Below are 22,310 nucleotides of genomic sequence, written 5' to 3' on the forward strand. Positions count from 1 at the left end.
TTGTTTTGTTTTTTTTGTTTTTGTTTTTTTTTGTTGTTTTGTTTTCTTTATTTAGGTTTTTAATTATTTTAACAGCAACACGACTTGACCCTTAAACACAGTTCTGGAAAACCACAAATTTAAAACGGACGAGTTCTAGTTATAGACCCAGGTCTTTGACCGCTTGTGCTGAAGTCTCGTAAACCGTCACAAATGACCCAGCTCCTGTGGACTTAACCCATTACGGCAGGAAAATGACACTAAGCTGTGGTGGGACAGTAGTCAGTAAAGAGCTGCTTTTACATGAACTCAAAGGCTTCATTTTACAGATCTTTCCAGCATCATATTTGGGCCTCCGTGCTGTTATTCGGCAGCTACAAGAGATTGTACAGTCAAACAATTTAAGGTCTCTAAAGTTTAACTCGACACTTGGACCATTCAGTGTAATTAACAGCTCTTTTTTCTTTTTTTTTTTTTTAGTCATTTGGTAAATATTTGAGGCTTCTGCCTTGCAGAGACTAACGCTGGAATTGGCCAATTATCACAATCTTGACTTAACCCACAGAATGATCCTTTATTTTTATACTATTAAAGTGAGGCCTTATATCAGTCAGTGAGATCAAATATTGTTAAAGCACTGAATTCACAGCATTTATACCACACAGACTGTTTTATCTGTTTATTATTGAGACTGACCAGTCTGTCGTGTGGTGCTGCAGCGCCCTCAAGTGGCTGATTGGTAGTACTCCCGTTAGAGCCCAGTCTTACGGGTTAAACAGCTTGGTTTTGTGACCACGTTCGCTAATTCTAATGTAAATGATTAAATCAAAAATCATTTTTATAACCAAAAACTTTGGTAGGATTAACGGTGCATTTAAATTGGAGGCTGTAGATTTGGAAGTATCCTTAAGAGTATGATTCAGTGACCACTGCTTTCAAATGTATATTATGTTAACGTTTCAGAACATTATAAATAGCCCGTTTTGATAGTTTACAAAGTTCAAGTTTTGAATATTGTAGAAATAATAGTTTAGGTTGGTTTGTTTGGATAAATATATGTATTTTTTGTTCCCAGATTATTTCCATTTTCTGAGTGTTTGATAAATCCATTTCGCGTACTGAATAAACTTGATTTATAGCAACAGAAGGCTCTAAAAGCCCACCGCTGTATTATGGAGCACACCCACTCTTGTTCAGCGTTGTTGCACATCGTGATGCGGCAGGTCGTCGGTTCTGTGTGACAGTGCTGGGCTCGTGACGCCGGGCGCATGCGCTGTGTGGTTGGACTTTCAGAAGTCTGAAATGTCTGACCTGATCGTAGCTAGCTTTTGATGTCAGTTTAGATATTGATTTGGATTTCTAACTTGAGATGGCATGCTTTTTATCCATGTGCGTAGTTTCTGGGTGAAAGCGCGCTCTGGTGTCCGAGCTCGGAGCGCGCACGCTTCTTCGAAGTTGCGTCACCAGTTTACACCGACGACGTCACCTCTGCTTTCTTAACCCGTGCTTCCGGTGTTATGGCCGCTCGCAGGGAAGGAGAGAATATTGTGGCATTTTGGGGGATGAACTTGTAGGCAGGCGTGTTTGCGATGGCGGTGACACAACTGTTTCGGCTGGTAATCAGCAGGTCGGCAGCTCGTGCGACGCTTCGCGTGCACAGGAAGTACAGCAAGGTGCGCATCCTCGTTTTACAGCAGCACACTGGCTGATGCTAAGATTAGCCTCCAGGACTGTGTGTATTATGTCAGTGTTGTGAGCTGCAGCTGATGTTACTGTTGCCTGTAAAATATGGGACTGGAGATGGAGCTGGTCTGACACCTAAAAGCCAACGTAGCCGCCAAGTTACGCTTTTTTATGCTTATTTAAACTTATTGTTGTTTGTGACTTGCTTTACTACTTGTTTTTTGGATAAACATCAATTGGAAAAGGAGATGCATGTGAATTATGGCGTTTGATAACATAACCATACCATCTACTTCCTGTCTGTTTCTCTCTCAAGTGGTTACTTCTTAAAAACGAATAATAAAGTAGGTCCTAATCATTTTATTCATAAAAAAAAAAGAACATAATTTGAAATACTTAAAGTAGGTGAATAACTTATATCATACCCAATTGGTTCTATTAATTTGTAATACTGGCATAGTGAATTCATGTTTTTCACTAATAATGTGCATACAAAAAGAAAGAACCATATTAAGCCATTTGATGAATGGGGAAACACTTTGCTTACTATTGGGCAGATCCAGCTAACGCCACTGTTGTCTCCTAAAACAGCCTTGCAGTGAATCCAGCCCCATTTGATCTGTTATCTTATGGTTTAGAGATGTGTTTAGTTAACCTTAAGAGGATTTTGGATGCCAAAGTTCAGTTGCAGGCATGAAGGCAGCAAAGGTTTAAACTTATTCCTATATTATACACCTCATGTTTGCTGTAATTATACAGTAAGTTCAGCGAATGGCATGTCTTTTAAGTTAAAGGGAAAGCAGCATTTATAACAACGGGTTTCCACATTAGTTGCCGCGTGCTTTGTATTGTCCTCTGTACCTTTTAACCCCTTTTGACTTTTATCTCATTCTTTCTTCTTCCACCGCAGGTGTCTCCAGCTCTATCTGAGCGACTGCGAATCTTTGAGTCTTTCAGGGAAAGACAAACCAGTAAGAAGAGAGTCAAAGCGACAGAAAAGCCCCTCAGTATCCGCCTGGATGACGGCCGGACTGTAAAGGGAACAGCTGGTGTCACCACGCCTCTCTTTATTGCACAGAGTGTGCGGTAAATACCTGATACACTCGTTTCAATGTTTATGTCATCCTTTGCAGGAGTAGCACTGTTAATGTCTGTGTTATTGCAGAGTGAAAGGAGCGTTGGTGAGTAAGGTGAATGGGGAACTGTGGGAGCTTGGACGACCTCTAGAGGCAGACTGTGATCTGCAGCTTCTGGGGTTTGACACAGTTGAGGGTAAACAGGTAAATTATTCCTTCCCTTTCACTGAGCTGTTGTAAATTGTCTGAAACTTGCCACCACTGCTTCTGCTGTCTCTAAGATAGATCTCAATATTTCTAAGATTACATTTTCGTTTTTCTGACCACCAGGTTATCAAAAGACACTCGAAATTTGAAGCCGCTACTACGCATACTGCAAGAAATTTGAAATAAGTCCCTGCCTCATATAGCTACATTAAGTATGAATTTTTTATATATATATTAAAGACTCCTCAAAGGAAAAGTGCTTTGAAGCTTAGAGTCTTACGATTTGATTGATGCAAAGCATTTTACACAACCGTGACCACAGCAGGTGCAGTCAGTTTCAGAGACCATTTTTAATTGACGAAGGTTGCAACAAACCAGTTTATTCAAACTTTTAACCCAAAGTCATCGTTTCTTCAGCATACTCCCACAGGTTGCTGTTACATCATCATGTAGCTGGCAGCTGTGCCTCATCTTTGATGCATATTTAGGTTTTTTTGGGGGGAGGGGCAAGAGACCAAAATCAAACACTTACCCCATGTGGGACTTGAACTGCTTTCAGTATGTTTTGGGTTTGCCATGTAAAGTTATTTTAGGCACATTTTCACATTAGGAAGCGTTTGACTGGGGCAAGTAAGTAATAACTTTCGCAGTCATAATCAATCTGAACTTGGACGTTACTTTACTTCCATCCCTCTCGTTCTCTTCTTCACCCCCTTGGTTTCACAGGCAGCATGGAGGACAGGAGCGTGCGTCCTGGGCGGTGTGTTGGAGGGGGTGTTCGGTGCTGAGGTCTGCAGAGAAGGAGCGTCAGAACTCGGGCTTTTCTGCGATCACTTGTTGATAAACAGGTAAGATGTTTGTGGGACTTTTCTCCGGTAGATGTCCACGGATTCTTTATCGCTTATTGAACGTGTCAAATAATTGTTTCAGCAGCGTTCACTGATCAAAACAAGACAATTCGACATGTTGTTTATATGGCCATTATAATACTGATCTGTTCGTGTATTTTGTCAGACCTGTGCGTTACGCTGTTGTCTTCTACATGTCTGACTTCTGTCTTTTCTCACTATCTTCTCAAAATGTACGTAGTCATACACTCCCAGTCCTGTCTTATGAAAACGGATTAGTCAACTTTTGGTGTTTTTCCTGTATGTGGTCTGACCTGCAGTCCCTTGTCCCTGAGTGATGTGGAGGCGAGGTGTAAGGAGGCCGCAGCACTCAAACTTCCTTTGTTCAGTCTGGAGCTGAATACAGATGAAGCCCGAGAACTCTTCCAGGTCAGCAGCACTTGTTTTATTCGACAAATCCTCCAAAAAGGACCGTAGACAACACGCAGTTTGAGTTTCAGTTAGTTTAGTCAGGGTTTACTGATCAATCTTTAGCTCTGGGGCGCCCAATAGGAAAGTAGATCCGAATGTAAATGCTCAAATAAATCATAAACCGTGTGCTGTTCAAATCTATAAAGCATAATCGCTAAGTTGACATGAACTTTATGCATTAAGTTGTGCCGGTCAGAGAACGCTCTTCTCTAGTTGTGTTAATTTCCTTAATCTGTCGCCATGAACTGTTGGCACTACATTAGGTTTTTAGGGTTGTGTTTACAGTTTGAAGGAATTATTTAAGCAGCCATAAAATGTTTTTTACAGTAATCTTAAGGACAAGACTTGCAGTGTTTTGTGCAGTTGATTTTTATTTTATTTAAAAAATATATATATTTTTATTTGACATATACATACATACTCAACAAACACAGAAGGAGTGTATATTATATGCAGTTATGCTTGCTTAAAGTTCTTTAAAAGTCCTTTCTCTCTTTTTTTTTTTTTTTTTTTCTTCCACTGACTAGATATTTGTAAATTGCAGTCACTGTTTTGCACCTTTACGTCATATTTCCGCTAATCCAATCCTTTTCTTCGCTCTATATGCTCTAACGAGCATTCTGCGTTAATATGAGTATTTTACAAGTGAGAAAAACAACCATACAAAGTACGAGTCATTTACAGGTGAGAGCAACAACAATACAAAAAGAAAAAGAAAGAACTTAATCTCCTGTAATTAATAATAATAAAAAAAAATATATATATATATATATATAAATAAATAAAAAGAAAAACTAGAATATAGAGGTAACTAGAGTCCCGGCATTGCCTGTTCTAATAATGACCATCTTTTATCAAACATGTCTGTTTTCAACTGTAGTCTTGCTGAGTGTGCAGCTGATTTGATATTGGAGAATTTTAAATTGGACTATTTAAAAAAAATAAATAAATAAAGGAAAAAAAATAAATCTTGGGGCGCCTTCTGTGGCTGACTCCAGGCCTTTTATATCGAAGCTGCTCATATGAATAATGTGTTTTCTTTGAAATGTACATGTGTGCTTGCTGTAGGACGGTAAGCTGAGGCTACAGCTTGTTGAAGAGCAGATGAAAGGCTCCACAGTCACAGTGTGCAGGCATGTATAAGTACTCCCACACAGATACAGACTTACCCACCAGTGTCCTTAAGCACCCATTTAATGAACCTGTTTCTTTCCCTCTGTGTGACTCAGGTGTGGAGACAGTGTAGCAGTGAGCAGCGGGCCCCTCCTCCCACACACAGGCCTCCTCAAGGTCTTCAAGATGCTCCAGGTTTGTGTTTGTGTAATTCCTTCCTCCTCTGCCTCATTGTGTCTTTTTTGTTTTCTCCCCTTCCCCTTGACTTTGTATTGCACAGCTGCTCCCAAGTTAACCTTGTGCATTACCCTGTTTATCCAATTTTAGCTCGATGATTGATGAGCAGCCCTTTGAAAGCCAAACGCTGTTCCATCTAATATGGCTCTGTCATTTTTCTCCAAGCTCCAAAATAAGATTTTCATGAATTTATGACACACACTGTAGTCAAACTACAGTTAACCTAATCGCATCAGTAAGAATCTGTTTTATTTGGACCCATCTGGCTCTTTCTGTCCAGCGGGACACATTCCGCGTAAATGGAATTTTCCTCACCCTTATTGATCCAGGGAGCCGTTTCCAAAGTGGGCAGGCTGGGATTCCACAACAGCAAGGGGCTGGAAATATCCGAGGCAGGATGTTGTGTTTGTCAGAGGCCATATTTCTGCTCTGCGCTCCTGCTAACACAATGGCACCCCACCCCCCATGTGTTCACTCTTCTCTTTTTAGCTGGGACTCACTTTGCTTTCCTCTTTTGCCATCTCTCTGTTCGTTCACTGTTTTCTTCTCCCCATCACCTCTGCTCTCCATCGCTGCGCCATTTCCAGCTGTCCTCCGTGACCCTGGCCAACCAGACAGAGGCCTCGGGTTTAACGCGGCTGCTGGGTGTGGCGTTTCCAGGAGAGAGGGACAGGGAAGAGTGGGAGAGGGAGCAGGAGGAGGCGAGAAGGAGGGACCACAGGCGCATTGGAACGGTGAGAGAACGTTTTTAGGAGAAGGGTGCTCAAAATTAGATCAGCTTAAAACTGATCAAAAACAATGAAATCAAGCGTTCCCTGTAAATAATCACATAAACAGGTTATTTTTGTTTTTATTGCACAGGACCAGGAGCTGTTTTTCTTCAACGAGGTCAGTCCAGGCAGCTGCTTCTTCCTGCCTAAAGGAGCCCACATCTACAACACCCTCACCGACTTCATTAAGGTGCCTTGACTTGTGTTTTTTAAACTGGATATTGCTTAAACTTGCTTGGTTTAAGGAGCCTTCGGGCTCTCTAACAAACCAGCCTCCACCAGTTTTTGCAGATCCATTTGAATCAAACACGCGTCATGTAGGGCTGTAAACCAACACAGAATGGCTGCTGATGTCGTCACGGTTTGTGTTTTAGGTCAAGGAAGTCCTCTTATTCTCTGGATCCAGCACCAACAAAAAATATTTCGGGCTTTTTTTTTTTTTTTTTTTTTTTTTTTTTTTTTTTTTTTTTTGGTTGAATGTTTCAAAGTTAGGCTGAACCGACTGGGAATCTGTAATTTTTCTTGGTTCATATTGATGCACACACGCTGTATTAATTTTTTAATTTACGCACAACATTTTTTCAGTTCATCCAGTAGAACAAGAACCACAAGGATATGAAGCAGTGAATGGTGTAAAATAGCAGCCATTATTCCAGCATATATCTTAATAATTATTATTATTATTATGATTCAGTGGGTTTGCTGACCTAATTTTAAGATGTAAAGGAGAATTATTCTTATTTTTTGGCCCACGCAGATTGATCCAAATTTTGGTAATTAAAAATGATTGAACTTTGTCATTGTTTTCTTAATATTAGTCAATTTTATTTGTCAACGTCTTCACTGTAAATTTTCTGAAGACACGCTGCACTAATGTCTAACGGGAAACGGAAACGCACTTTGATATGAAGACAAAATTAAAGTAAACACGGTCATTTTAAGTGTGGTCGTGTTTTGAATCCCACATCTCATTGAGCAACTGTTATTTTTAAATTAAGTTCAAATAAACTGCTGCCTAGAATAACACCGAACAAATAAACTGATGGAGTCGAATCCTCTAAGGTGACGCATCTTTTCCTAATATTTACTCTCGACTTTGTCTTCACCAGATTCTACATCCATACCAGCTCTAAAAATGCTCCATCGAGCTACAAGAAGTAGCCGATTTCAAAATGGGATTTTGGGCCTGTGACTCGGATGTTTGCATAATTAAATAATGAATATATACAACAACATTCTACAGAAAATATCTCTCTAACATCGAATGAGCTCGAAGGTGAATGAGATGCCTCATCGCATCTGTTTTAGTGTGTTTGCCATGTGTTAATAGAATGATTTTTATTTAATTTAACCTTTTAAACCTGCAGCTTTCAATAGATTTCAGCACACAACCTCTAAGCTGAGCGCACATGTCCATTCATAAATGGAGCATGTCAGTGTGGGACTGACACTATAGTGTTGCTATTTCATCATGGTGCCATTATCTTCAGATGTAGGCTAGTTCATAAAGGTACCTGTACTGCCAACATGTGGCAGTTTCACATAGACACAAGTGCTTGTTCAGATATTGGTTGAAACGGCTTGCTGTTCTGAAACGATATAAGACTACCTTAATATACAGTGCAACAAAAAAAAATAAAGAGCAGAACAAGACTAAGTAAGCCATGCTGTGTCTGTCAGTATGTGTTTTGAGCAGCCGTCTTAAAGACGTATTCGGCCGTTTCTCATTTTTGTGAATTATTTTCTGTAAATTTCATGAAATAAAAGAAGAAAACAGCAACGATACACAGTCCCAACACTTGATCTGCGTATTCTGTCTACTTAAAATGAGCTGAACAACGTTTCTCAGCACTGCTTATGCAGCTAAATCCAGAATACCAAATGTGACCTGATTTGATTATGCAGACTCCTTAGTTGGGTTTATATAATCATAAAATGCTGCTAAAGCTCTTTATTCCATGTTTGCCTGACTGGCTTAGTGACGAATGGGTGTGATGTTCGTATAACTCTGGCAGTGTGCGCCATGCAGGTTGTAAAATGACTCTCTGTTTGATAACGACACTGTTGTGACAGCCTGACCTGCCCCTGCACTCATTGTTACACACATCCTTCCTTCCTGACCTCTCGTAGAGTGAATACCGACGGCGAGGCTTCACCGAGGTCGTGACCCCAACTCTGTACAGCACTGCATTATGGGAGCGCTCGGGCCACTGGGAGCACTACAGCGAGAACATGTTCACCGTGACATCAGAGGGCTCTCAGACTTACGCTCTCAAACCCATGAACTGTCCTGCACACTGGTGAGCACGCGCGCTCACACTCAGACATCCGTGTACTCTGATTTCTTCACAGACACTGACTCTGCTTTCTTGTGTTTAGTCTCATGTTTGAGCAGCGTGTTCGCTCGTGGCGGGAGCTCCCGCTGCGTTGGGCGGACTTTGGGGCGCTGCATCGTAACGAGCTCTCTGGCGCTCTGGGAGGTCTGACCCGCGTCCGCAGGTTCTGCCAGGACGATGCTCACATCTTTTGCATGCCAGAGCAGGTAAATGATGGGGGGGGGGGGACGCAGACTCAAAACTGGGTCATACTCCATGAGCATCTTTAACCGGATCGAAACTGTAAATGGAGCACATGTGGGGCCGTATTACAGTGATTAAATGGGCTGTGCAAATAACTCCTGAGACATTCCAAGAGGCCTCAGCGTGGATGAATGAGGGTCTTTGTCCTGTTCAAACATGACACCTCCATATGTGCATCGCTGTAGCTGTGCAGTTCTGCCGATTGTACACGTAAAGTCCTGGAACGGGTCCTCAGTTTGCACCCCAGTAATTCACAGAGATCACACTCACATGATAATCATTGGCCTCTGAAATACTAATTCGATCCCGGGAGCACTTTTCCCTCCATGGTTGGAATTTTACCCTTTGAACTCCTCTGTCTTTAACAATCAGCTCTGTTGATTATTAGATTTTTTGTTGTTGTCCTGGTCTTGACTTGTTTCGTTCCTTCTCCTCAGCTGGAAGACGAGATCGTGGCTTGCTTGGACTTTGTTCGAAGCGTCTATCAAGTGTTTGGGTTTTCCTTCCACTGCCTGCTCTCCACACGTCCTACGCCGTGCCTGGGGGAGCCCGAACAGTGGGATAATGCCGAGCAGGTAAAACACACACATTCATGCACACTTTATCATGTTGCTCAGTGTGTGTGTGTGTGTGTGTGTGTGTGTGTGTGTATATATATATACGCCAAGTGGCAGCCATTTAATCAGAGCTCTTAAAGAAATCTTTCTAGAAAATAATGTGGTGTAATGATATCCACTTAACCAATTAGTCATGCAACTGGTACTTTCCAGCCGCTTTGTGTTGAGCTTCTGAGTAGATGTATATCTGTAAACCCCCACGGGCGCCTTTTAAATAGGCGCAGTGGCAATTTAAGCTGATTCGATCGAGTGTAATTGAACATCATAGTTCTGCGCTCCCACAGCTCTTTAACACAGAAGAACCAACATGGCAGTCATAATGTTGCATCAATGTTCTTATTTTCCCTTCAACCCCTGATCTGTGCTGTGCTTGTTCGTGTGTGTAAGCAGCAGTTGGAGAGGAGTCTGCAGCAGTTTGGTGAACACTGGGAGGTGAACCCTGGAGATGGAGCCTTCTACGGACCAAAGGTCAGTGGGCGGGGCAGCGTGTAGTAAAACGGCAGTTCCACATGCAAGCGCAAACAACGCGGTGCCCTGATTGCAGTTATTCTTGGCCGATTTCGATAAAGAAGTAAAACGGACAGTTTGCACTTCTTCGCAAGATTATGGTTGTTCGTGATTTAAATAACTTTCCAGGACCTAGTCTCTCTTAATACTCTAATTAAAATGCAACAGGTTACATTTAACACGGCAGATAACAGAGGCTGTTGGACTCTTGGGTGTTGCACTTTGCAGACGGTCTCTGCGTACTCGCAGCCAGCTGTGCAAATTTGAAAGAAGTTTGATTCTGTGAATATCTTAAAGTTGCTGCCGTACGTTGGCTCCTTTGGGAAGAAATGCTGAATTGTTGCCCCATACTGTTTATATCTGTGTGTATTTATCACGTGCACAAGTTTTTTTTACACATTCTGTGCCTCAGCATGTGACTGATGTTATTATCTGTTATTAACTCTTTCGGTGCCATTGACGTCTATAGACGTCAATTTAAAAAAAAAACGCTGACTGCCAAAGACGTCTATAGACGTCAATTGCGTTTTTTAACGGAGCGGGCTGGGGGACAATCTAGCGGAGTTTGTCACTAAATCTTAGGCTTGTAAACACTAAACAGAGAATATACTGGCAAAATTACCCGCAAGGTGGCAGCAGTGCCACTGCACAAAAAAAGAAAAAGCGTGTTTTCTCCGTTTTTTTGGTCAAACAGCTGTTTTTGGTGAAACCAACCTATGTTCTACTGTCTATTACTAAAGGACTGAAAATGGTAGAAACAAACTTTTTTTTCCTGATGAAAGAAGAGAGTCTACTCTTTCGTTTGGTAATTTCGGTGTGTACATAGTCATAAGTCTTGGAAAATCAGTCAAAATACTGTAAAACACTTGGCAGTATGGGTGTCTCTGAACTGAAAATGGCTGGCAGCCAATGAGTTAAGACATGAAGTGTCCTGCAGCTCATATGAGTATATTTTACTGGACCGAGTCGGGTGTATCTGAGAATGATCGGATGGCTGTGTTTTCATTTTGAATGTATAGTCATGAATCTCAATCTTTTCACCCAAGTCGTAGCATAAAAAAGGACGTAAGGTGATTTTCTAAGCTGTAAAACGACTAAAATCAGCGTGTAGATGTAATTGTTTTCTAATCCGATTCTCGTGAGCTCAGTTTATTGGTGGAGCGTGACGGAGGCCTCTTTTTGTTCCTGGCTCTATAGGGAGAAACTGAGGACCACATGAAGCGATTCACACCAATAAAAACTGAAGTAAAATATTTATTGCTCCATGAGTTTGGTTTTTCTTTTTTATATACTGAAAGTGGCGTAATTTTAGGATGAACTCTGCGTTTGTTGAGGCGATTTCAAGTTCACTACTTCTGTGCAAGAAGTCCACTAACATAAAGCTCACGTGAAGGCGCAGAGGGTAAGAGGTAGGTCGCGTCAGGTTGGAGACGGACACACCAACGCTCTCCTTGGAACGAACATTCCTCACAGCCACGTTGCTGTGGTGTGTTAGCCACAATTAGCAAGTTCAGCTTCTCACAGAAATCCATTTAACCGACTCTCTCCACAAAAATGCAGCGTATCAGCTCGCTGAACTCAGATCTGCAGATGCTAATAAACTCTGTTTACATCATAGATCGACATCCTGATCAAAGATGCAATCGGTCGTCAACACCAGTGTGCCACAATCCAACTTGACTTCCAGCTGCCGGTCAGATTCGACCTTCAGTATGTCGGGTGAGTCCGGTAACAGTTTACACTTCTGGCACTCGGTCTCTGAAACATTCCTACATCTGTGCCGGTTTAATCCTGCACTTTAGGTTTTCTGTGGCGCCGACTTGTCTTTTTGGTCGACTCCTGTTCTGAGTCCTGTAATTGCTCAGGCTAAAATGGCACAGCTCAAACTTAACAGAACCCTAATTGAATCTAGAAAGATCGCTCCTTTTTTATTAGATTTATCAGCTCAAGGAAGCACACTCTCCTTTTTTTCTGCCTGTAATCTCTTCTTGCTTCTCACTAATCTGCTTCTGTAAAGGTCAAACTCTGTCAGAGTGTTTTATGATCACCCAGTTATGAGAGGAATCATATTGAAACATGGATTTTTCTTACAAAGTTGTTCATTTAATGGAAATGCAACAGAGAAAGAGAGAAAGTCTGTTCAGCGTTTGTTTTTGGTCAGCTGAGACAGATATTGATCCTTAAAATCATTAAAAAAGCCTTTTCCATTGATGTGCACCGTGGCCTAATCGATTGTTTTTAACCTTTGGCTCAGACGAGACGGCCAGTTGCACAGGCCGGTGATGATCCACAGAGCCGTGCTGGGGTCACTAGAGAGAATGATCGCTATACTGGCTGAAAACTTCGGAGGGAAATGGTGAGAAGTTGAAGATAATCGGATGTGATGGAGATGGACACTCTAGCTGTGCCCCACCTCATCGTCACACTTTTGTTTTTTTTACCCAAACTAGGCCACTGTGGTTGTCTCCAGCTCAGGTCATGGTTATTCCTGTAGGGGGCAACAGCGAGTCGTACGGCAGACAGGTCAGTGATCTGTCTGACTTTTTATTTATTTATTTTTTTTATCTCTGTCATGATTAATTTTGGAATGTGAGAACAATTTAGTCGGTGCAATCTTACAGGAATCACCTCTCTTTCCTCTTAAGGTGGTTCAGCAGTTCCATGAAGCTGGCTTCATGGTTGATTTCAATGACGATCAGGGCGCGACCTTGAGTAAGAAGATTCGCTCTGCTCAGCTGGCCCAGTACAACTACATATTTGGTAAAAATGGAAAAACTGGGGCTGTTTAATATACTTAAGCCTGTCAGTGTTGTTTTTATCCCTGAATGCACCACCTCCAAACTTCCCCTTCACTAATATTGATGTTAATATATTTTAACATCTTTTTTTTTTTTTTTTTGTAGTGGTGGGGGATAAAGAGAGCGAGACTGGAACAGTGAATGTCAGGGGCAGGGGAGGTAAACAGCTGGGCCAGAGGCCGACAGAGGAGGTGCTGAGGTCCCTCACACTGCTACGAGACACAAGAAGCAACCTGGATGACCTTCGATAAGGGTTCACTGGAACTAATTATTCACAGATGTGATCAACTTTGGATTTTTATGTTTAGGCTGCTAAACTATTGCTTTATCTGAAGATGTGGAAGCTGCAAATTGTAATAAAAGTACATAAAACATTAAAGTTTGTGTCCTTCAATGGAATTCACTTATAAATCTGTGCCTGAAAAAGTACAAAGTAGAGACTTAAGGCTATTTAAAGATCACTATCACTCTAATATCAGCATTACTCAGCAGCATTTGTCCATTAAAGCCCTTAAAAATGCAAACCACCTGCTTACATTGGTCTGTCATGACATGAGAGTAGAAAACCGGGCGTACTTTTAAAAGACTGGAAGAAAGGGGACGAGGAGGGGGGTTTGACTAAAATAGGAGAGTGAGCAGCTGTGTCAGAGCTGTGTGTTTTCATGTGTGTTTGGGGGAAACAGCCAAGTCAAGGTACAGGTCAAAAGGATTGGAAGTTTTTCCTTTTTAATTGAGAGAGGGCAGCAGGATGGAAAAGACATCGGTCATAACAGTGACACAGAGGACGGGGGGGGAGGCGTCCGCTCCGAGAGAATAAAGCAAGTCGATAGGGAATTCAGTTCACTGGAAAGCATTTAAGAGGGCAGAGAGGTGAGCGGAGGTACGTTTGGGAATTCAAACATGCAGATAGATATTCAAGGTTACACTTTTTCTAGAGGAGAAATTGAATTGATTCCATCTTGAGTTTTAAATCGGTCTGTGAACAGATGTCGGGTTCAAGCTTTAACAGACCAGGATCTGAGTTGAGAGACTTGTGGGTCTTCTCCGATACAGTGGAAGTGAATGGAAACCCCTCCTCTGGGTCACATACACTGGAATATGACAGTGATGGTCACAGTCCACAGCAGCAGTGCTGCGAGGCTGCACTTTGGTTCAACACAGCTTTGAGCTAAAAGTGAAGCGGCCAGCTTTAAGCATGATTAGCATGCCAGCAAAATGAGTTATTCCTCATTAGCAATGAGTGCAAAGTACTGTTTTGACTAACTGAAACGAAAATCACTTCCCAGTGTTTTTGATCAAAAACTAAAGTATGAGACTGGTGGACATTTTGACCCAGTGATGGTCTTGGATTCAACTGAAATGACCAAATTTATCACAGTATCACAGAGGAAGACATTTATATCAGAACCAAATGTCACAGTAATCCATTCAGAGACTGGAGATTTAACTTTGAACTAAATATTTAATTCTACTGTTGGTGCTTGAGGGTGAAAAAAAAAAAAATCAAAGGATGACTTCACAAATATATGCTTGAACTTTCATTGTTAATTCTGTAATTTCTAAAATATTTTGATCTGGATTAAAGTGGTGGTGCAGCTAACATCGCACAAGCCCTGCTGCTGCTGCTGCTGTTGACAGCGATCTAAGGTTGCATGCTTCTTTTACACTTAAAATTTTAAGCACTCCATCTTCTAAATGTGAGCTTTTTTTTTTTTTTAAAGTTTATTTTCTTCTTCTCTTCCTCTTGTTGATAACCAGCCGTCACAGGGCGAGCTGGCTCCATGCTGGGGATTGCTCGGAAGCCGCTTGAGCTGATTATGGAAATGTGTTGTACAAGTTGATGAGCATAAAGAACAGCACCACTCACCCTCTACAGAGTCATCAAACATCAAGGTGTGTTCAGTCAGAGGCTTCTTCAGCTCCGCTTTAAGAAGAGCATTACTGGAGGTCACTGCTGTCACTACACAATGACTTTTCTGCAGTGTGTAATGGCTTGCAGCGGCTATTGATTGTATTATGCTGCGTGTTTAGTTCAGGCCAGCTCAGACATAATGATTCTATTTGCTTGCAGCGACTTTAGAGTAAACCTTTACTGGCAGATTCACAGTGATTTTGGAAAGCATTTCAAAGCAGAGGGCTGGACAAACAAAATTCACTTTGAATTTGATACAGCAGAAATCTCACAGTTTCCAAAACACGGGCCAATGAAACTAAATATCTGCATGTTTTATAAGCCAGGAGTTTTATTCAATCCTTGAAAAGGAATTTTTGGAATGTTATAGGAAGACCAAAGATACAAAAATCCAAATGCCTGATAATTACACTAAAATGTATTCTGGTAAGTGACTCTTTATATAATAATCATGTGTATTTTGTTGCAAAGATCAGATTTGGGACAAATCTGATCTTGCTTCCAAGGCTTATACACTACAGGCTTTTTTGGCCTGTATATACTTCACATACTGTTACTGATTGCGAGGGAAATCGTAACTATGAACTGGAAGAAAGCTCAATGGATCCACAGACTGAAACAAGTTTATGTAATGGAGTACATGACGGCTAGACTCCAAATGAAAATGGACATCTTTCTTCAGAGATGGACCTCAGTTATGGTGTATCTGAATGCCGTTTCAGTTAACTGTAACCAGTCACTGATGTCAAAGACTGTTCAAATATGTTCAATATTGTACGAAATTTGAAAATCAAGTTAAAGGAATTATTGTTTTCAAAGTGACAATTTTTTTTCTTTTTTTTTTTTTTCAGATATAAAGCAAACTGTGATCCCAACTCTGAGACTAAACCCTATTTTCAGACAGTTTAAAGATGGATTTTAACTTATAAAAGTTTGTGGGAAGACGACCAGCATCTTGATTGATAATGATATATTTCATAGAATAAGCCTGTGGAAAGCCTGCGCTCTCACTCTGCTTCAGACTTTGTCCAGAAGCTGGAGATAAAATACGACCCAGACAGTGTAGCCACCAGCCAACATTGCACAGTAGTTGCGTAGCGATGACATAGACCATTAACTCCAGTAAACACTCCTCAAATCCTGACTGTAGATAACAATATGAGCCTCCCTTCGCTCTCCTCACATCTTCACTGTGCCCACCCTCCACCCTTATTATCTCCTCTGTGTGTTACAGAGACACACACACACACACACACACACACACACACACACACACACACACATACAAGGCAATCTTTAGTGGAGTCACACAGAGTTCATAGGAAATTATTTTTAGCTAAAGGGACTTACCAAAAAAGAAAATGGCTGCTGTGGGTTCAGTCAACAAAAAGAACAAGCTTTCTAAGACAGCAGAAACTAAGCGTAAATACAGTCGATGGCTCCCACTGACCTCCACAGTGGGGTTATTTGATGACAGTTTTTACAGTTGAAGGCCTTAAAAAGTTTTTTACACTATCTGCATCCACAGTGAGCGATGGGGATATTTCTCATTAGATCTTTCGGTTATTCTCAGTGAGCAGGACTCTGTTGAGGATCTGGATGAAGTACTTTTGGAAGCACTCAGTGACAGTTGGTGGATGAATCTCTGCAGCTTTGCCTCTAAAATAACATGATCTGTATAATGTCCTCCAGCCGAACATAACGTCTTACTTTGTCTGACCAACACTCCAAAAATAATATATGTAAAATTTATTGTCATGTATAATGAAAGAAAACATCGAATCATCACGTCTGAGAAATTTGATCCGGCAAACATAGTTTGCCAAGTTTTTGTTTTAAGACCCGATACAGTATGTGCACATGTATCCCTTTCAGCTGTTTTTTTTATGAAGATGAAAGTTTTTAAAACACACAATGGCTCTGTTTTTCTAATAATGAACATTAGAGGAAAGATCATTATTTACTGTAAAAGTCAACGGTTTCAGCTCTCCTGCGGCTTTTGTGTTTTGTCTGCATAAAAAAAGATAAATTTATCGTTGACAGTTCTGTCCGTTTCTGTTTCTCAGAAAACTCTCAGATTTTATGAGGATGTATCCATCATCCAATTAGATTTTAAGCTGCTATTCTAAAGGGAACCCTATGTCTAACGGCTTTGAATAAGACGTGATTATTTGCTCATCCCAATAATTGATTGATTGTTGCAACTTGATTATTGATCCAAGAGTCTGAGCTTTTGCTTATTTACTATACAAACTGTTCCTGAATGCTAATAGAAAAGGCAACTGGATTTTTCAAACTGGTTGTTCACTGCAGTTAAGTACTGAGGAGTCTCTTGGATGAGAAGTAAAAAGTCTTCAAAGCAAACACCAGTAACAAATGCCTTCTCTTTTAGCACTCAGAGATTCTACCCAAACGGGATCTGAGAATTAATTAATTAATTCAGTACAGAGTTGTAGATATATATATGATATCTAAGATGTAGTTTTCAGGGGCTGAAAGTCTTCTCTACAGTGACAAACGGTTGCTGCAGATATATGGCGAGTGGACAAATCCTATACTGGAAAATCACTTGGTGGTCTCTTTGAGATCACTGTTGTCCTGGAAGTCCTCTTTTCCTGGCGGGAGGCAGGGTGACTGTGACCCAGGCGGGAGGCAGAGTCTAACAGTCCGGCCGGGGGGGGAAGATAAACAGACTGCTCTGTATTGTTCTCTTGGTATCACTGAGAAGCTGTCAGCCTGAGTGACTGAAGACTAAACCTCCCAAAATAGGCCCTCCAAGGCCGGGCTGACTCTCCCTTCCATCTCGTTATAAATAATCTGTGTGTGTGTGTGTGTGTGTGTGCGTGTGTGTGTGTGTGTGTGTGTGTGCGCATGCATTTTATGACTGAGTGTGTTCTAAAGAAGGGGCTAAAAAGAAAGGGTGTGTGAGCAAGAGTACAGAGATGTGATCACTGCCAGGGTGGCCTTAGAAAGCGAAGCCACTGAAAACAATAACAGGACGTTTGTGAGGCTGGAAGCCAGTCACAGATACCAGGCGCGCTCGACCCTCCACTGACCTCTTTAACATGCCAGCAGTAACAGTACCGTCACTTCACCTCCATCGCTCATTATTCCAAGTCATCTGTGTGTGCTCATGCCTGTGTGTTTGTGCGTTCTTAAGTCAGTATTATTTGAACCGGGGCTTATAAATTTCCACCTGAGCGAATACCCCTCGGTCATTTGGAGTCTAACAGGTGTGTCAGTGGTAAATGTTCTTTATGCGCATACAATGCTGTGGGAAGGTTTTGAGCCGCCCCTCTTTTCTTTAATTATTTCCAGGAAAACATGGAATGGGTGCAGTGATTTATTGAAACGGGCACAAAAGGAAATACAGTATAGAAGGCAAAAATAGAGATTGTGCAATTCTAACATGCGTGAAAATCAATATTTGGTATGAGTGCCTTTATTTCAAGCTTTTTTCTCATTTCTTTAAGCAGTCTTCAGGAATGGTTTTCCAGCCTTCTTAAAGCTCATTTCACAGCTCCTCTTTGGATGTCGGCTGCCTTTTGTTCTGTTCTCAGTAAAGATGATCCCATACTGCTTCAGTAATATTGAGGTCTGGGCTCCGTGGAGGATTAATCCCTCCATAACACCTGTTGCCACTGATTTCCAGTCCAGTTCTTGTGTGATTTGGCAAACCTCAGCCTTTTCTCCCTGTTTCCCTTCCTGAAGAATCGCTTCTTGACAGACCCTTCATGGAGACCATCTCTGATGAGGCTTCAGCCAACAGCAGATGGATCAAATGAAAGTCCAGATGCATCTCAGGCCCTGTGTCTGGTCTTTGCTGGATTTGTTCCTGCCTCTTAAGGACATCACTTTCAGATACTGTTCATCTGCTGTAGATAGTTTTTTAGGCTATTTCTTCTTGTGTAGTTTGCACTATTTCTTAAGGGCACGTTGTACATCACGCTGAATTATACCAAGTTTCTGGTCTTCGAGGCAGGCTGCCTGAACAATTTGAAATGATTTCTTTGCTAAATTGTCCTTTCTTTGTAGACACACATCTGGTTCATTCCTTGAGTTAGGTGCCTTTTTTTGTGCTTAAATGATTCATAGGTCAGTGTTAAATAAGGACTGGAAAAAAATGAGTGAAAACAGCCTAAGACACTTTGTAAAACCTTCAGAAAGTTTGGAGAACTATTGCTGAAGACAACTTTAAAAGATTACCAGGAAGTCATGTTGCTTGGAAGCAAAATAAAACGAAACGAGTGGCATCTCAAGACTCTTAGACCATACTGCATGACAGCACTACAGCATCAGCACACACATGAAAACATAGCTTCTGGCAGCTGGGTGAGGATCCTTATTTTTTTCCTTGTGTGCGTATACATTGCCAAGCAACAATCAAACAAAAATGCTTTCTTTCAAATTTAAGTCAGCAGTGGAAGAAAGCTGTCAAGGAGTTTTCTCCTTAAACTGGATATCCCCAAAACCTCAGCCCACCCAGGCAGCCTCCACTCCTCTCCCCCACTCTTTTCCAGTAAGTCGTCTGGGTCTATTAACTCTGCTCATCTCAGGCTCGATTCTCAGCTTATACGGAGTGAGCTTCTGGCTTGTTGCAACCTGGCTGCTCTCTTGACCCGTCAGCTGAGCTCCACTTTTACCCACCAGTGCTCAGTTCCTTCCCTCCATGCTTGAACTTGGCTTTTCGGTTCATTTCAAGGCGATGGATTTTCACAGTCACACCGAGCCGGGGCAGTTACACTCACAAAGACACACAGATAAGTGTATCACAGCTCAGCACAGTGGAGTGCGGTCTCTGGCTGCCTTTAGTCCGCTCCAAAGTATGTCCGCTATGCTCAACGCACTGCTGACCTGATTTCCTATCCTGCCCTCATCAGAGCGGGATACCTAGAGTGAGCAGGCCTCAGTGTGAAAGAGGCATTCAGTTTATTGTTCTAGCAAACCTGTTGAATCGCTCTCAGGAGGGAGGAGTTTATGGTTTCAGGGGAGGTCAGAGGTCATGTTGACTCTCAGGCCAGTTTAGTAAGCAAGAAGAATAAATTATTCCCTTTGCAATTTTACAAATATTTACTGTTATCATTCCTCTCTTGCTGCAAATCACTGCAAAGTACATTTAATATGAGGAAGAGCGGGGAAAGGAAAAGCCTGAGCCCTGACGGTTGAATTTTCTTGCATGACTTTATGCCAGCCCATGTGGAAGACGCCCTTGCTCTAGGAGCCCGTACTGCTGCTTGTTTTGATGCCAAATCTTAAGAAATCAAGGAGTAAAAGAAAAGCTAGACAGAAAAACGGTGGGTGGGACATGAATATATACAGAAACACTTCCAAAAAAGCAAGTTGGCCATGCAAAGCTGAGTTCATTTATTGTTTCAACCACATTTTGGATGTGAGGGAAATCAAATGATCATCTTTATTCATCTGCAAAATAAAAATTCTTCCGATAACATTTCTTTAGAAAGAAAATGATGTGAAACACCACCCAGAACGCTGAAGACACTTTAACAAGTTCTTTTATTGGACTGTATTCTTCCACAAACCTCATCTCAGTCTGCTGTGCAGAAAGCTGTGAAGTCTTTGGAGGAATGAGAAGAGGGGAAGCTGACCTCACACTGTGACCTCAGTGTGCTTTCAGGATTCCTGCTTTTCAGGGGTAACTGAAACCTGCAGAGGGAGGGAGAGATGAACCGGGCGGCTCGTACGAGTGAAAAGGAAGGAAGGTTGCAGCAAAGCAAAGCTAAACCTTTGGTGTAAATGCGGTATAGATCATGTTTGATATGTGGCAAGGTTTTATCATCAAAACTCATTGTTGAAATAACAGTTTCTGGGTATGGTATAGGAGTAATTATTTGCACATTAGACTTATATAGTTACATCAGCCTCCTGTTAGTGCATGCATTAGTTTTTGTGACTGAAATGCAAAAGCAGTAACAACACACCTCATGCATTTTGCATAATCTTCTTGATTGTTATTAAAATAGGTTCGAAAGAAACAAAGTGGTCAAATTACTGATGCAGATGGATGAACTTTTCCTATTCTAAAGATCTGCTAGAGCCTAAATTAAGGGAATAGTTCAGCATTTTGTGAGATTATATCTGGTCTTATGGTCTTATGTGTGTGAAATATGAAGCTTAGCACACAAGACATGAAATCAAATCAGTCCCAACTCGTTCCTCTACAGTACACGGGTCAGCATTGTATAAGAACCAAAGCATCAGACTGAGAGGCTGCACAATAAGCGGCTCTCAAAATGTGTCTGCTCACATGATGTAAATTCTCTGACACCTTATGCTAAATCAACCCCGAGCTCCAACAAAGAGCAAGCTTCACATCATATTCAGAGTTCATTTTAATGAGAGTTGTATCAAACAGAGCTGTCAGCTGCCTCAGGGCCCCAAATTCCCAAATTCACCTGCTATCATTTGTTACATTGTTATTCAATTAAATGCTCATGTGTGTGGCAATATGCATTATTCAGCGTGCAGCATCATGATAGGGGCCTCTCTCAGTCGAGCATTATGAACCAGTCTTGGGTGTCTCTTGTGTGGAGATCTGGGCCCCTCAACAGAACAGTTGGTTGGGGTTCATGGTGTTTCTGCCCTGGGTCTGTTGCAGCAGTGACAGCTGCTTACTTACACTGCTTTTAAGATTAAAAGGGATTCTTGATTTATTTGTTATGCCTTGCTTAATTCTTTATTTTGTAAGTCAATTATCATCTATCTAAAAGACATTTAACAGGATTTTTAAATATCTTCTACTCATACTCCAAATTTTTTTTTACCATACTTGTGGCATTGCTCTTGTCGACTACCTTTTTGAAACCTCATGTTTGTCATCTTTTCATCACCATCTTGGATTTTCAGAGGCGCATTATTTGGGTCCGGGGTATATGGCACAACACCTGCTACTCAAAAGAGCCGTGATTACTTAGGCCCTGCTTTAAGCCTTGATACAATCTAGATGTTGAATAAACCACATTTATAGAGAACTTTGTGATACACATAGAGTTCTAGTTTATTGGAGTTTATTGGAGGCAATCAAGGGTTCCAGTATCAGGTCTAAGCAAGGGAGAGAGGAAGCAAGGGATCAAACCACCAACTATCTGGGTTGTACATGACAAGGTCTACCATATGAACAGCAAAATGGACACGTGAGCATCAGAACTGGACAATGGAGAAATAGAAGAAGGTGGCCTGGTCTGACTAATTGCCCAAGATCTGATGTAAATACCCCAGATCTCCATGAATGAACAGGGTAGGAATTCAGCAGCAGCAGTTAATTGATAAAGTGACGGAACACGCGGGGATCTTTCACCGATTGACAGTAGACATTGTAAAGCTCTTCCCCAGCAACATTGGTTCTATCTCTAGTGTGCCAAACATGGCTCAAACGTCCCAAGCCATACCGTACCATATGAGCTTGTTCACACAAGCTTTTGTTGTTTGTTGTTGTTATGAGTATATATGTGACTCAGTGGCTTCTCTGAATGAACAATTGTTCTCTGTGTGAATG

At 41.5% G+C, this 22,310-nt stretch overlaps 1 protein-coding gene across 3 annotated transcripts in view; it reads left to right on the forward strand.

Moving 5' to 3' along the window:
- The window catches only part of LOC142380087 (threonine--tRNA ligase 1, cytoplasmic-like), a 31,405-nt gene extending 18,141 nt beyond the window's left edge, over positions 1-13,264 (forward strand). For 2 of the 3 annotated variants that reach the window (XR_012769809.1, XR_012769810.1), the window contains exon 11: positions 2,573-2,664. Coding sequence is in view for 1 of the 3 variants with exons in the window: in XM_075465605.1 (XP_075321720.1) it covers positions 1,569-1,652; positions 2,573-2,748; positions 2,828-2,942; positions 3,672-3,793; positions 4,114-4,222; positions 5,333-5,397; positions 5,494-5,572; positions 6,202-6,348; positions 6,476-6,574; positions 8,515-8,684; positions 8,764-8,926; positions 9,401-9,538; positions 9,971-10,048; positions 11,706-11,806; positions 12,342-12,443; positions 12,538-12,610; positions 12,733-12,847; positions 12,991-13,136 (2,082 nt within the window). In the remaining 2 variants the exon portion in view is untranslated. Of the gene's footprint in view, positions 1-1,242; positions 1,653-2,572; positions 2,749-2,827; positions 2,943-3,671; positions 3,794-4,113; positions 4,223-5,332; positions 5,398-5,493; positions 5,573-6,201; positions 6,349-6,475; positions 6,575-8,514; positions 8,685-8,763; positions 8,927-9,400; positions 9,539-9,970; positions 10,049-11,705; positions 11,807-12,341; positions 12,444-12,537; positions 12,611-12,732; positions 12,848-12,990 lie in introns of those variants that run through there. The other variant, XM_075465605.1, reaches the window with a different exon arrangement.
- The last annotated feature ends 9,046 nt before the right edge of the window (positions 13,265-22,310 follow it).

The sequence above is a fragment of the Odontesthes bonariensis genome, chromosome 5 (assembly GCF_027942865.1).
Source record: "Odontesthes bonariensis isolate fOdoBon6 chromosome 5, fOdoBon6.hap1, whole genome shotgun sequence".
Classification (NCBI taxonomy): domain Eukaryota; kingdom Metazoa; phylum Chordata; class Actinopteri; order Atheriniformes; family Atherinopsidae; genus Odontesthes; species Odontesthes bonariensis.